Raw genomic sequence first — 16,010 nt, 5'->3', positions numbered from 1 at the left:
TACGTGACGTGGTCGTATTCCTCAAGAGTATTTTCCAAATTCTGGCAAATGTGGTGAATCTAAAATAGATGCCTTTCAAGTTGGTTTTAGCTCTTTTACCACCGTATCATTAGAATAAGTAAACAAGCACGTTTAGTAATGCGCTTCTTTTATCTTGCTGATAGAAACTGGTATTACTGCTGCTTCTATTCACTTTCTCTCCTTTGCTCTCTAATGTCCCTCCTGCTGGTAGTAATTAGTTTTCTATATTAGGTTGTTTTGACTTATTTGATGATTTTTTTCTTTTCATTTGGCGTGTGTGTGTATAGAAGACATCTTATCGCAGCCGGTGAAAAACTTTCCCATGCTGTTGTGTTCTGTCCCTGCCCCCTCCCATCCGCCCCCTTTCCCCCTCCCTGCCGAACTACTGGTTTGCAAGTCTCTGTATGTTCCTGTTTGTCAGCAAACTGGAAGAGCAACCGCATATAAAAATATAGCAATTCTGGAAACCTGAATTTCCCTCGATTAGCGCAATAAGCTCTTAAAGAACAAACCCACTTTTAGGGTGCGGCGGTCAGAGGTGCGTGGGTGCTGAGGTGCTGTCAGGGTTGGTGCAGATAGCGGGTGTGAGGACGGGGCTGTCATGTGTTGGCTGCCATACAATAGCCCTGAAAAACACTGCCCATGGCTGGTTTATACTTGCATGTTAAACCACTATAGGTGTCTGATTTAAGTTTACTCCAATTTAAACTGTTATCCTTGCAGCAAACTCCCACTCTTATTCATCCACTATTTTTTTATTTTGAGAGAGGGGTTATCTTAAAAGAATTTGTTAGCATTTTCACTGATTTTTTTCCTCTAAGTTGACATAATGAAATTGATATACAAAGTTTTTTTCTGGGATTCAGTTTGGTTTTCAGTTCAAAAGGAATGAGATATAGCAAGCTGCTGGATGGTTCCTTGCTCAAACATACTCTTGTTAGTGCACATTAAAAAAACCCAACACATTAATTATTAATTTGGGGGGATTTTGTTTGTTTGTTTGTTTGGGGTTTTGGGTTTTTTTTTGTTCTGTCTGCAGCCTTTTCTGGTTGTTCATGTTTGATTCTGGTCCTAGATGAGAACTACAGAGTGTATAGGTGAGAGCAGATTCAGGCCCGTTGCAGTATAGCATTTAGTGTTGAATTAGCAATTAGTGCTGAATTTCAGATGCAGCATATAAGAATTGTGAGGGGAAGGGAAGAGAATGAAACCAAAGTGTTTTGTGCGTATAGTGTGAATTCTGGGGCCTGATTTTCATGTAGTGTCTAAATCAGTGACAACTTGGAACTCTTAAAAACTTGCAGTAAGAGCCGGAGCAAAGTTCCCAGCTAGTTTGAGCGTGTCCTATTTATGAATATTGTATGGGGAGTAGCTGGGCAGCTCAGTTGTGAAATGCAGTTCTGACTTGGACAGGGCAACATTTGGGACTTGAGGCTGCCTAAAATCCAGCCTCTTCTTTTCTCCTGTACTGTTTTATTAGCCAGTTGCAAGCGTTAATTCCTCTTCTACGGATTAATTCTCGTGGTCACTTTTTCGCAGCTGCTTGGCAATGCAGAACCCCTAGACTTGCCTTTTACTGCCCTGCTGCAAACCCTGGCTCAGCCTTCAGGGATGAGAGGGAGCAGCAGATTTAAAGTGTAGACCTGCAAGCGTTAGTCTCTTAAAGAGTTTATGACGGCAAGTGACTACAAAATAAAATCAGGTTTACATTTTGAAATTAATTGCGGTTACTTTCTTGTAGAAGTAGTGTTGTAAATAGGAAAGGCTTCTTTCAGCTTTTTAAACAGCTTTTTTTTTAATGAGAAAGAATGAACTTTTTTAAAACATAGAGGAGGAAGAAACTTCTCTCTGTTATGTTCTCGAAATACACACGGACATGCTATAGATCTGCTATAAGCTCAGCAACTTCTTAACATACAGAAGCTTAGAACTGAGTTTTTATAGCTTTCTCTCCTTTTTTTTTTTTTCTGTAAAATAGAAACTTTATAAATGGCCTAGTGAGCTTCACATAGCTGGATTCTGTCTAAATATTTTGTTTTTAACTTCTAAGCTCATTATGCCGTCTTTGTGTTAACTTGTATTAAAATCTGTCAGCTATGACTGGTCTCATAACCACAGTCAGCGGACCAGAATAAGTTAATTATTTACTTGTGTCACTAGTGCTCTTCATCTAATGAAATGCACAGCTGTGTTAGATCTGCAGTTGGGTGTGTAGGTTCCATTGTTATACAAGTCAGCGGAGGGTAGAAGCCGCTATGATGGAGAGCCCTCAGTTCTTTCTGCTGTTCTGCCTTTCTGTGTCGATTTCATGGATCTTTTATCATTCACTTTCACACAAAACAAACAACACAGTGGCTGTCTGCTATGGGAACCGGCTTGGCATATAAAAGGTTTGCAGAGCCTAAAGTAATTTTAAGTTAGCTAAGATTTAATTTTTGGCTTACAGGTGCCATGAAGTCCAGATACAACCTAATGCTTTCTTAGAAGTAGATGCGAATAAGGCAAAATATACGTGCCATAATACCTATATAATTAAGTATTTCTGTATATAATTTTAGTTTGAAAAAAGCCCTGTGCACAAGAGAGAGTGGTTTGTTGGGTTTTTTTCATTTTCAGCAAATGATTGCTGCTTGGCGGGGAGGGGTAGAAGGATGTTATTGATTTATCATAATAGAACAATGAAAATTAGTTTCACTAGGCTTAAAAACTAAATACAACAACCCCCCTCCTCTTTGCCCGAGACGTTCCAGTCCTTTTTTTTTTCCCTGCACCCTTCCCCCATACTTACCATTCTCATTCTATTAACTACTGTCCCATACACCTATCTCCGTCTTGCTTGGACAGTAGAAGAGGAGCTCCCTCCTGAGCAGACGCCAATATCCCCCTGTGAACTGGCTGGTGGGGGGATGCCTTTTTAGGGATGTAACCAGCACCCTCAGTCTTGCAGGAGCCCCCTCCGCTTCAGGATGGTTCCCAAAACGTGCTCTGGCACTTGCAGCAGGCTGATCCCAAATAGCTTGCAGGCTTTTTCTCAGCTCTAAGGACTTCTGGAAGAAATTGTCCAACTGAAACAGTAGCTTTGGTTCAAAGGAGTGTGGGCTTAAGCAGCTGCATTTTAGCACCTGAGTTGGAATGTTAGATCTGCTGCTCATTTATAGCTGCAGTATTTTGATTTTCAGAATTCACTGTAGAAGCAGTTGTGAGGGTTGGAAGGAAAATTTTGGGATGTATGACAGACTATTTTTAAAAGAGTTTTCATGTTTCCGTTTAATCTTTCCTAAGTAGTATGAGAATTTGAGGGGGTTTGTTTGTTTTACATCCAATATGGATGGAAACTGGAAAAAGCTTCCAAAACTTTTCAGGGTACAGTTTGTGTTCATGGACTGACAGAATACAAGCAGTCTGAGAAGTGGATTGTGCCTTATAATCATTGAAAGCAGCAAGCGAATCCTACCTGAAAAAAACCTTTGGTGGTGTTTTTTTTTTAATTATTTTTAATTTTTTTAATTTTCCCCTCCTTACCTCCTCTCAGTCTCTGTCAAAGTCCTGGCTTGATTTGTTTTGCTTCACAGTATTTAGCAAAGATACATCTGACAAACAAATTTCTAATCAATAATAATTCTGTTCGTCCAAAGAGATAACATAAGAGGCCTGATTTCTTAATTTTTTTTTGCAGGAAATTATAAAAGCATTAGCTTTTAACAACTGGGTTTCTCTTGAGACGTTCCAGTCTGACTGGTCTGAAGTTTCTCATTCCTTCTGAAAGCTGCATCTAAAGCTTTCTTCCCTAATTTGCTAGCTCACAAATCACTGGGAGCATTATGTAAGGGTATGCTAATTTAGCCAGTCCTGTCACAAGGGCTCTCTTCCAGCCTGCAGGTTGTGAGCACTCCTCATGGTAATGAATCTGGGTAAAAAGTGATCCATGAGAAAGAGAGGAGGAGGAGAACACTGAAGAAAATCTGGTGATGGGCGTCAGCCCTGCTGGTGGTTTGCTGTTTGTGAATTGAAATGTTTTCTCTTCTGCAGGGGTGTGCGGACTGATTGTTCCTCAGGAGGACATGCCATTTTGCGATACAGGAATCTGTCCAGATATCATAATGAACCCTCATGGCTTCCCATCGCGTATGACGGTTAGTGGTTGTGTTACAGTTAAAGAGACAGTGTCCCCTGACAAAGAGAGCCAAGTGGAGTAGCCAGCAGAAGCAAGAAAAAGTTTTGAACACAGTTTCACTGAGAATATTCTCCAATCATCACACCACACACTTGCTTTCCTACAAGTATTCTGCCCTCTGTTTTGCATGCTTTGAAACATCTTCCTGTAAAAGGAGTAGGGATGCAGGCTGTTCATGCATCATTCTCATTTTGTTCTGTATCAAGCTAATAAAAAAGCAACTGAATACCTCGCTTGCACACATTCAGTTTGAAAATATCTTGCTCTCCCTCATCATTCCTTATTGCCTGTGCCCACTAAGCCAGCTGGGGCAGACTGCAAGGCAAAGATTGGAGAGGAGTTTCAATAATAGCTCTAGACCTGCATAACTTAGATTACACACGCTTCCCTGGAACTGATGGAGGTCTTGCACCTGTACTGCAGGGTCACACTAAACACATCACAGCCTGGGCTTTATGTGGGACCTCCACTGTTTACTTCGTACAGCCTTTGTTGGCCGCTTCTCTTCTGTTCCCCCTGCTGCACTGTACCATGTCAGTCTCTGAGGCTGTTTCCTAGAGCATAAGGCCAAACTGGATCCTGTTCATTCTCCAGACAACTGGAAAAAAATGGAGCTGTCTGAGTTTGGACTTTAAAGGTGTCCCCAGACCCAGCGATGTGTCTGGTTTTCACCCCTTCGCACAGCGGGTGTGAACAGGGAGAAACCTGGGCTTCTTCCTCTCCTGCCATTGCATGCAGCGACCCAGGCCACCACCTCAGACACTTTGCCTGGCTAACGTACACTATGACCAACCCAGCAACGTTTCCATATGAGTCTGTTAACTCTGCTTTTCTTTGCACAGGTAGGAAAGTTAATTGAACTCCTGGCTGGGAAGGCTGGGGTCCTCGATGGCAGATTTCACTATGGAACAGCTTTTGGAGGCAGTAAAGTTAAGGATGTGTGTGAAGATCTTATTCGCCATGGTTATAACTACCTAGGGAAGGACTATGTAACATCTGGTATCACTGGGTAAGAATCTGCTGTATAGATTTAGATGTTTCAGAGGGTGGAGAAATCCTGTTAAGACACATCTGAAAAATCTTCTCATGTCTCGGAGCTCAGGAACTTTCTCTTATTTGCAAACCACTTTGTGAGATGGAGGGAAGGGGCTTCAGAACAGTGCGCTTTTTTTTTCTTAGAAGTATTTTGTGGTTCCACATTTTAAGAATTACTTGTATTTGGGTGGCTGTAATGTGAATGGCCCCTGTAGTATGTAAGAAAGTATGCTGCTGCATGACAAAAAAAGGTAAAGTCAATCTGAGTGATTGTAAGAAACGTCGGGTTTCTGTTGGCAGCAAACCTTATTTATACTTGGAATCAGAGAAGCATTTTCGTGTTGACTTTAATAGTACTGTAAAATATGCCTTTGGAAGCAGGTGTCTGTTTCTTGGGAATATTTTGTGTGTATTCTTTTTCCTTTTTCTTCTTCTTTCGATTACACAATGATTCAGTCTAGCATAAAGCTCTAATCTGCAAACTTCCTGCTGTGTTGATCAGACTGGCTTCTGAGACGCAGAGTTCAAAGAACATAAGATAGTTTAGGAACAGGAAAAGGCCATATGGCTCCACATGCCTGCCTGTCCAAAATGTATCTTAATCCTACCTTCCTGCTATTTTTATTATCCTCCCAGTCCCCTCCTTCTCAAGGAACAAGTTTAGGTCTCTTTTGTAAGTTTTTTTTAAAAATACTTCTTATTTTAATTGCTTTTCCTACCAACTTATTCCATATGTAGTTTCTCTTTTTGTTTCAGAGATATGATTTTGTTTTCTTTAACTACTCCATATTCCATAAACTATATCAAGTATCCTGGTATTTGAAACACTTTCTGTTGATACATCATGGTAACTTTTAACAAACCCGACTGATCTTGTTTCCTAGGGAGAATGAAATCATCCAGCTCTAAAAATCCCGTGTCCCCAAACTTCAACTTTTTAGTACCCTATTTAGAGACTTTGCTTTAAGGTACTGGTATTCTTCCAAACAAATTTCACTTGTTTAATCTATTTTTCCTGAAATTTGAAGGCAGATTTGATAACAATGTGGAAGTTTGCAAATTCCAAATGTCTAGTTAAGTTTTGTTATTTTCTTCAATAGGCAGCTTTTGAAATACAACTACCTCTGTGTCAGTAACGACTCTGAATGGGAGGCTCAGTACCTTTGTCTCCAGCTTGTTTTTACATTGCACATATATATTTTTTTTAAATAAATCAGTGTCAGTGCTGAGTTGGTTTGTCTGTGTTAAATCTGGTCATTCTTAGCACTGAAGGTGGTAGCTGGGAAATGACTGAGTGCTTTCAACTGCTGCTTTATGATTGTTAGGCACTCATACTGTTCTTAAAGTTGGGTGTGTTTGAAACACAGAAATCTCAAGCCGTTACCCCAGCTCGTAGAATGGAGTAACACCCTCCGTACTGCTTACAGATGTTCCCAAGCTGATGCAGATGCCTACACATGGTTCTCAAGAGCCCATTTACCCAGCTGGTCTGAGCCCTGGGTGGCAGCTGGTGTAGGGATGTTTGTGCTGTGAATGCAGCTGCCGAGCAGGGCTGCGGGGGCAGCTGAGCTCAGAAGGGCTCTCAGACAGCGGGGCCTTGGGTTGGACTCCCAGTTGGTGCACAGGGAGAATTAATGGATGGGAAGGCTGTCAAGATCATGGTGTGCCAGTGCTAAGCCCAGCAGTGTGCCCAGGTGGCCATGAAGGCCAACAGCATCCTGGCTTGTATCAAGAATAGTGTGGCCAGAAGGACTAGGGAAGTGATTATTCCCTGTACTAGGCACTGGTGAGGCCCCACCTTGAATACTGTGTTTGTTTTGGGGCCCCTCACTATAAGAAAGACATTGAGGTGCTGGAGAGAGTTCAGAGGAGGGTGATGAGGTTGGTGAGGGGCCTGGAGCACAAGTCTGATGAGGAGTGGCTGAGGGAACTGAGGCTGTTTAGCCTGGAGCAAAGGCGGCTGAGGGGAGAACTTATCACTGTCTGCAGCTACCTGAGAGGAGGTTGTAGCATAGTGGGTGTTGTTCTTTTCTCCCAGGTAGCAAGCGGTAGGATGAGAGGAAATGGCCTCAATTTGTTCCAGCAGAGGTTTAGATTGGATATTAGGAAAAAATTCTTCATGGAAAGGGTTGTGAAGCATTGGAACAGGCTGCCCTGGGAAGTGGTGGAGTCACCATTCCTGGAGGTACTTAAAAGTTGTATAGATGAGGTTCTTAGTTTTAGTGCTAGAGTTAGGTTATGGTTGGACTTGATGATCTTCCAGCCAAAATGATTATATGATTCTATCCATGCAAACACAAATTCAAGTGCTCTTCTAAAAATGATGCTTTGAGCATTTCTGCTGCTTGTGTTTGTTAACATATATGCTTGCCTTTTTTTTTTTTTAATGTGTGAATGAGTTAGAGTGAAGGAATGTAAATAGAAATACCTTAAGTCACTCTTCAGCATCTGATGCATTTACAGTCTTTGTCAGTTGCTGATGGCACTACTGAAACACTCCTGTACAGACAGACGGACTTAACATGGTACAGCTGAAACAGGTACCTGCAGTATCAAGTTCACGAACTTGTTCCTCCCTAGGGTGGATACAAGAGTACATGGCGCTGGAAGTTTACTGCTCTTGTGTTCAAGAAGGTTCTCTGTGGGGTTTACAGACTGATTGCCCTGACAGCGCAAACACCTTTTTCTAGGGCTCACGGTTGTTTCAAATTCGTCCTGTGCATGACACTCTTCTCTCTCTTAAGGTAAATATGTGTTAACTGTGAATGTTGTTTTTGTGTTGTGTTTTTTCTTTTATTCCTTCAGTGAGCCTTTGGAAGCATATATCTACTTTGGCCCTGTGTATTACCAGAAGCTGAAGCACATGGTGTTGGATAAAATGCATGCAAGAGCTCGAGGACCCAGAGCAGTGCTCACCAGGTATTGTTATAGGCTAAGCAGAGAATTCTTAGTGTATGTTCAGAAGTGCGTCCAGCTGACTGATAGGTATAAAACAAAGTTTGTTTACCTTTTGATACTTGACACAAAATGCCATTACCTGTTAATACACTCTTACAGACTAAAAGCCCTCACAGTAGACTTTGGCAGGAGGTTGTTCTCAATGTTCAGTTGGGCTCTATGTCATCCAAAACTGAGTTTGCTTTTCAGACTTCTGTTAGCAGCTGGTGAAAATACCATCTGGTGATTTCACTGTGCACACTCTGACCTTTCCTGTTAGATTGCTCATATTGTAGGTATTTTTGGAGGATTTTTTTTCTAATTTAACATTTGTACTTTTACTAAATCAAGTATGAGTAGAAGGAAGAAATTTCTTTTAATATTTCAGCATCCTTTGGTATTCATCAGGTTAATATCGATGTGGCCCATGTCTTCGTCTGTCAAGGCAAGGCAAATTGGCACTAGTGTAGTGCAAACAAGCATCAGAAAATACACGTCCCTGCTATACTGCACTTTGCCTTGCAGAATCTTCCATTCAGCTCTAAAACTGAATTTAGGGTTGTATGTCCACAGTTATCATCCTGTACCATGCAGGAGAATAGCACCTTTCACACTAACAAACTGCAAAAGTTACAGAGATACCAGCAGTAAATCTCAGTTTTTATTTGCACAGTTAAATGTACGTTCTCAGTTCCTTTGGAGTCATGATCATTGCAATAAGCCTGAACTTGCTTTTCTCTCCAACAAAAAGGTTGATTACCATGTTGATATCATCTGGTGTCAAACTTTTAAGTCAAGGAGATTTATTCTGAGTAATAGGCAATATAAGCCCTTGGAGGTGGGCTTATTAAATTATCTGGACCTTTGGGCAATTTGAAGCATCCCGCTTTCACTGATGTTACTTTTTCTCCTTAAGGCCAAGCGGTATAGCTGCTTGCGCTCATGTTCTAAATTGGTGATGTTCCTGGCTCACAAAAAACAGTTCAGTGGCACAGGCTTTGCTTTGAGGAGGCTCCTAGTGGATAACTTAGTCCACCTCCCTCCAGCACAGTAGGATTATTTGCTAAATCATGACAGAAAGTTAATTGCCAGATAGTCTTGAATATTCTGGCAAAGATTATTCTAAATGTCCTTTACCAGTCTTTCTGGACTATCATGTCCACCACTGATATCTCATCTGCTGCATGGCAGTAGTCTTCTTTTTGACCTTCTTTTCTTGTACTGTTTTTGAGATATAAGCACAAAGTCATGTCCATACTGCCCTACTCTTCCCTGTAACAAGCATGATTCATGTTCTTTACTTCTTAATTTATTTTTATGCCTCTTACCATGTGCTGACCCACTTTTCTTGCCTTGGCTGCCTGCACAAGTAAGCAAGTCTGTCCTCTTAACAGGCACACTTTTCCACCTGTGGATGTGCTATTAGAGAACGGAGGGGCAGGTCTCTGCTGTACCTGATATGGAAGTATCTTTCTCGCTTTTATTGCACATTTCCTATGACTTTTGGCTTTCCAGCATCATGGTGTCTCTAGGACAAACTGAAGTTGTCTCACACTTTCCATGGAAGTAAATACCAGTGTTTAAACGGGGAGAGAAATAATGAAAAGTTTTTTTAATTCTTGTCTGAACTTTTCCACCAGCCACATTAAAAATAGCAAGTACAGCACAGCCATCATTTCTTACCACACCTGCTTGCCAGTATGAACATAAGTAATATTCCCAAATAATGGGCTGTCTGCCTCATTTTCTGTTCTTCAGTGTGTTGGTTGTGGTCTTGGTGCTTCACATGAAAATGAAAACTCGCTGTCTTAGCTAATGGTGCATGCAGTTGGCTTTGCTGGAGCTCCTGGCTTACTCAAATCCCTTCATCTGCTCTTGTATTGTCTCCCCAACTTCTCAACTGTTTAGACATATTGAATCTAAATGAAACCTAAATCCCAAGTCAAGGTAATGTTTACATGTAAAGATGATGGTGGTGTGATTTCTCCCACCCCTTACTTTCTTTGAATTCTTTGTTCCAGTCAGCAGCATCATACTATGTAGCTGGGGCTCTTTATTTGACTTTCAGGAAAGCTAGTGAATGTTCAATTTATGCTGCCTCTTGACTAGTCTTTTAGGAATTTTCTTTTTTTCTCCTCAACTAATTAAACTTTTGTTATTGCCATCGCCTCTGCTGAGAGAGTCTGCTTTGCCAGCTTTCATACTCACTATTGTTTTATCTTCCATTGCACTTCCTGGAGAGTAGATTGCTTCTAACATTGTTTTTTACTTTTAAAAGTCATTCCCTAACAGCTTTCAACATGGAATTCGGCTGTTGTTGTCTTGAAATGCATTTTATTATATATCAAATGTACCGTAGCTGACAAACTGTATTTCCATCTGGAATAAGGCAGAAGACTTGAGTTCTTTGAACGTCACTGATTCTAGATATTGTTCTGATTAAAACAAGACTTTATAATAGAATTGCAAAGCAGCACTCCTTTGTCAACACAGTCAAAAACCACCAGGATGTTGCCCTCTGAATTGGTGTTTGTTAACCAAAATGCAATACTTAATTTATTTTGCCGTTAGTAGTTGACAATTTAAAACCTAGTTCTATATATGGTGTTGCCTGGATACCCGGTCCTGCTAAATCTTTTTAATAGATAAACTGCTTTTAGTTTTCCTCACAAGAGATCAATATAAGCTTTTCTGCATGCATAGTTGTTTTGATGGACATTGTCAGAGCTGCCACCTGCATGTCTTTTGAACTTATCAGATATGTCAGTTCCTGTTGTACTGCAGGGGTGTAATGCGATGACACTGTTTAGGGCTTCTCTCCGCGCTCTGGGAGCAGAGCACCCCCTCCTCCTTCAAACAGCGTTTGTCCAGGTAATACTCCACTTCTTGGAGATCCGTGTTTCAGCCAATGACTCCAGTTCGAATTAGCCGCTGGTTTTCCCTAAGAGGCATAAGGGACATGTGCTGAGGCCTACAAGCCCTGCTCTTGCTCATGGGGGTGCACTTATTTCCCTCCCCTGGTCAATGAAACAAGGGACAGGCCATAAAGCTGAACCTACTGTTCTTCCAGAAAATGCAGAATTACTGCCAATAAATTCTTAATGTGCTTAAAAACACTGAAGGTAATTGGTTTATGCTTTTTTCTAAATGCAGCAGTTAAATAGTATAAGGACTGCTTGGCCTTATTTTTTACTTATTTTTTTACTGCGTTTTATTTAGCACTTAGGAATTTTAAGAACTTTCTATAGTTTTCATCTTTAAAAACAAAACAAAAAAATCTTTACCGATATTCCCAGTCTTATTTTCAAGAGTCTGCTTTGTTTTCAGAATGTTAGATTTAGAATAAAGAATGGAAGTAGTTGCCCAGAGCAACAGCTGCAGTGTGTGTGTGTACACGTACAGGGGGAAAGGCGAAGCACAAATGCTTTACAAATACTGTTTTAACATTTTAAACAAGCCTTGGTGTGGGGAATTTTCAAACTCATGTGAACCAGAAGAAAAATCCAATTGACTTAGGGAGCAGAAGACAGACTCTTTTCAAAGGCTCAGTCTCAATATTGAAATTCTTGATACTTTTGAAAACTACTTTTTAGGGAAAAGGGATTTCTTTTTTTTAAATGAGGTCATCTTGACGCTCAGTGCAAGTGAAACACTCAGGAGCTTAAGACTCAGGTTGGGGTTTTTGATTTTGGGGTGCTTTCTGTGTTTTGGTTGAGTGTTTTGTTCTGTTTGGTTTGGGGGGGTTGTTGTTTGTTTTGTGTTTGTTTGTTTGTTTGTTTGTTTTTAAATGGGATTTCAGCTGCCTTAAAAATCTTCATCCCATATCTGCTGGAAGACCCATGACATAGCAACTCTTAAAAGGCTGGAGTTGAGACCCCAGGGTTTTTCAAGATGTTTTATTCTTCCTTAACTGGATTGAGACTTTATTTAGGCTCACATTAGTGAAGCTGTTTTGGCATTTTATCCTGTGGAACAGCACCTGGTGGCACTTTTGAAAGTAGGCTTGTGCATTAACTAATATATTATACAAGTCAGTTGGTAAAAGGAACTCAAGCAGTTACAGCACCACAGCAAATCTTTGGAGACCCCAACTGCTTTTAGAATCTGCCTCTTGGGACTTCAGAAGAGAAGCTGCAGTTAGCACAGGGTTCGTCCTTTCAAACAGCATCTGAACTGTGCTGGTCTCATCATCTGGGGAGGGGACCAGAGGGATTTTAATCAGGATGTAAACAACTTCTATCCATTCTCCCAACAGTGGGAAAAATAGAAGATTATATGAATGAAAAGGATGGTTTAAATTACAAGCAGATTATTTTTAAGGTTCCAGCGTGGTCAGACTAAGGGAAACTACTTCCCTTTAAAAACAAATACAACTTGCATCTTTAGAAGATATTTTGGTCTAATAATTAATATATTTTTTTAATACTTGTTACAGAAGATGATTAGATGTTGAAGGCTTTATAAGTCCTTTCTTCTGAGTTGCAATAAATTGGCAAAAAATATTTTTTTAGTCTATGTAGTATGCTTAACTAATGTGATTATTTGAAATAATATAAAGTATACTCCAAAAGTTATGGGCCAGTTCTGCCATAGGGTGTTCTAGGTGGGTTACACTGCTGCAGGTACCAGAAGCAGCACATAAACATGGGGTCTCACTGGGCAGCAAAGCCTCTTGTGATTGCCAATAACATTTCTTTATTCCTTCTCTTTAAAATTATGCTTCAGAGATTATACTAAGGTTGAAGTATTTAATAAAACATATGCAATATGTTAGTGCTTCAGGAATTAGAGTTTGTTTTTGCTTCGTAGTTCATGCTAATATTTACAACCTAAGTACTACTGCATGGCGCTAGTATATGAGGGTAGCATTGATACTGTATGAAATTGCAGTATGATAAGATATTTAAAGTTTTGACTGTCCAACAACAAAAAAAAAGGCTTAAATAGTCCTAATATTGTTAACTAATATATTTTATCTTGCCGTTTTACCTCAAAATCTTCAGCATATACTTACATTGCTTGTTAAAATTTTCCTCTGACACCATGAGGACATGAAGTCTTTCCAGACAAAAAGTGAGAGTTTGATTTGTGTTGAGAAACTAGAAAACCAGGAACTTATACAATAAAAAAAAAAAAATCAGTCTATTAACTACAAGACATGAAAAGAATAAATTAGATGAATGTAACTTTAAAAAAAAAAAAAAAAGTAGGATTTTGATAATGAGTTAGTAATATGTGTAGTACTTGTTTGCTGCTTGGTTTTGATATTCTCTCCCAGATTAAAAATGCTTTTATTTTAAGAATTTAGTCTTAGCTGTAGTTCAGCTGAAACATCAGCTTGATGATTAATTCATTAGCTGCTGGGTGTTGTTTCATATGGTTATCTACAAACTATAATGAATGTCTCATCAAAAAAGAGTACCAAACCTGTGTCCAGATTATCTTGGATACTGTTCAGTCTCTTGTTAAAGTTTTCACTGGGCTGCATCCTGTGAGGTAAAGAGTTGTGTCCTGACGCTGCAGTTGCCACTCACAGAACTGCACCGTATCGCTAGTGCAGGAGCAAAGATTAATTGCTTCAACTTGAATAACACATTTGTGAGATCAGCAGCTCTGGTTTGTAGAATGCTGTTGTCCATCAGTCCTGTACTGTTTCTACAGTTTGAAGACAGCCATTCCTATAGTTGCAGAATGCATGTTCTCAAATGCTTACTACATTTTTTCAAATATTTATTTCAAAGGCAACCCACTGAAGGTCGATCCCGGGATGGTGGTTTACGTCTTGGAGAGATGGAGCGGGATTGTTTGATAGGTTATGGAGCCAGCATGCTTTTGTTGGAGAGACTGATGATTTCAAGTGACGCCTTTGAAGTGGATGTCTGTGGGCAGTGTGGCTTGCTGGGGTACTCAGGCTGGTAAGTTGTCCAATTGTAATGCTTTTTGTAAATCACAGTGTCCCCTCCTCACTTTGTGCATGTGACATGTTTTATGTTTTCAAAAAAACCCTTGACTTCAGGTACATAAAGCAAATTGGTGCAGATTAAACACTCCTCTATGTAACAGAACTTTGTCCTTGGTTATAGTGCGTCTCAGTTTTAAAGTGCTGACAGGCACCAATTAACAGTCCCAGGCACCTTAATCAAAACCAGTGTCAACGTTCAAAATTGGTAGTTTGAAAACTGGTGATGGGGATGGTTCTTTGTTGTGGTCTGACCGAAGTGAGGACTAAAGTGAGTGTGTAGTCAATGGACTGGGTTCTCTCCTGTTGTGGGATCACAGGTATTGTCTTCCACAGCCAGCTGTCCTTGTAGGAAAGATCACCTTTGCGCTGTCTGCTGCCTTCTTTCCCGCCCTTGCAAGGGATTAGCAAATGCCCAGTCCTGTTTATCGTCTATTTTTTGACAAGGGGAAAATAGCTGTGTTAGTGTACTTGACTCTTCTGACACCAGAAGTGAGATTACTAGCTATGCTAGCCACAGAGCTTCCTGGTGCGATCACTTGTTGAACCTCGCAAGGCTGAAGAGAGCGTGGGCACAGAAGAATGGGCGAAGCAAACAACATGTCCTGCTGCCTTGGTCTTAAGTTACAGTGTTCATAATCACATGGATATGGCTTTCTTCAGTGTGCCTCTCCCAAATGCCTTTTGCTTTGTAGTCTTGTAAAACAAGGAGCTCCTCTTTGAAGCATCAGGCAAATGCACCAAGAGACAAGCAGCTGCATGGCTGGAAATTCAGCTGGCTTCTACCCAACTGCCTTGTCCCTAAGAAACTTATCTCTAGACTAGCTGATGGTCTTGCTGTCTTATGCTGGGTCCTAAGCCAGTGTTGAGTTTATCTCAGTTTATCTTCCCCTGTAGGGGAAGCATAAAACTGGATGTCTAAACTGTGTGGAGCTCATCATGTGTATCACTACGGGCTTTGCTCTAACCATCTTTTCTCTACAGTAATTTTGAGATACTAGATTTAAAGTTGCTCTGTAGCATGCTGGAAATACACCACGATTATTAGAAGATAGGGAAACTTGCTTTTGTGCTCTTTGAAGGTGAGGGAAAAGCTTTGCTTTAGCTTTGGTTTTGTTTTAGCCAAGCAGAAAAACAGACTTGTGAGACCAATACGAATTTATGAGATACAGTGTTCTTGCATGCTTTGTGAAAACATGCAATCCCATAACAAAGGGAGAAAAAAATAAACTATGCGAGTTCAAGTTACAAGTTACTCTAATATTGATGTCAGAGGAAGACGGGGAGTTGGAAGGAGATGGGGAAAGATTCATTTCTAAACACCTCAAAAGAATATTGTCGGAAACTTGCCACATCTCGGGTATCAGTATCAATCTGTTGGGAGAGGCAGGAAATTGGACTTTATTCACTTCAGTGCTTTGAGAATGATTTTTCCATGATACAATGAAGTAGGAAAGCGAGGCGTGTTCTCAGTTCCTAGATGTGTAAAAGTGGCCACTACCATTTCTGCCCTTGGTCAGCCCTTTCTTCTGAAGCCCATGGCTGCTGGCCAGAAACCAAGGGCCACGTTTGTCTGCCGACAGCAGCAGTTCTACTCCTTACGGAGCAACAGTTCAGACGGAGGGAGGTAAACACACGTGAAATCCAGAGAGACGAGGCTTGCGCTGCGCATCCCGTCACACTTGGTGACTTTTAGTTGGGCATTGTCCTGCTGGCTTTTGTGCAGCCAGTATTTCTGAGAGTCCTGTTCTTCTGGAGTGTGTGTACACTGTATGTAACAAGTGAGACCTTTTTCTGATCCAGGTCTCTTAAAACTACCCCAACGCAAATAACAGTTGAAGGAAGTTGTCTGAAAGGAAGGGTATGCAATAAGTCTGGCCACTT

The 16,010-nt window shown here is 40.7% G+C and overlaps 1 protein-coding gene across 4 annotated transcripts in view; it reads left to right on the top strand.

The window, feature by feature from the left end:
• POLR3B (RNA polymerase III subunit B) overlaps positions 1–16,010 on the top strand; it is a gene marked incomplete at its 5' end in the record, with an annotated part of 81,934 nt that overhangs the window by 62,417 nt on the left and 3,507 nt on the right. For 3 of the 4 annotated variants that reach the window (XM_080352590.1, XM_080352589.1, XM_080352588.1), the window contains 4 exons: positions 4,051–4,154; positions 5,038–5,204; positions 8,036–8,149; positions 13,909–14,082. In XM_080352590.1, the coding sequence (XP_080208716.1) occupies positions 4,051–4,154; positions 5,038–5,204; positions 8,036–8,149; positions 13,909–14,082 (559 nt within the window). Of the gene's footprint in view, positions 1–4,050; positions 4,155–5,037; positions 5,205–8,035; positions 8,150–13,908; positions 14,083–16,010 lie in introns of those variants that run through there. The other variant, XM_080352591.1, reaches the window with a different exon arrangement.

The sequence above is a fragment of the Nesoenas mayeri genome (assembly GCF_963082525.1).
Source record: "Nesoenas mayeri genome assembly, chromosome: 1".
Lineage (NCBI taxonomy): Eukaryota > Metazoa > Chordata > Aves > Columbiformes > Columbidae > Nesoenas > Nesoenas mayeri.
This window is presented reverse-complemented; position numbering and strand designations above follow the sequence as displayed.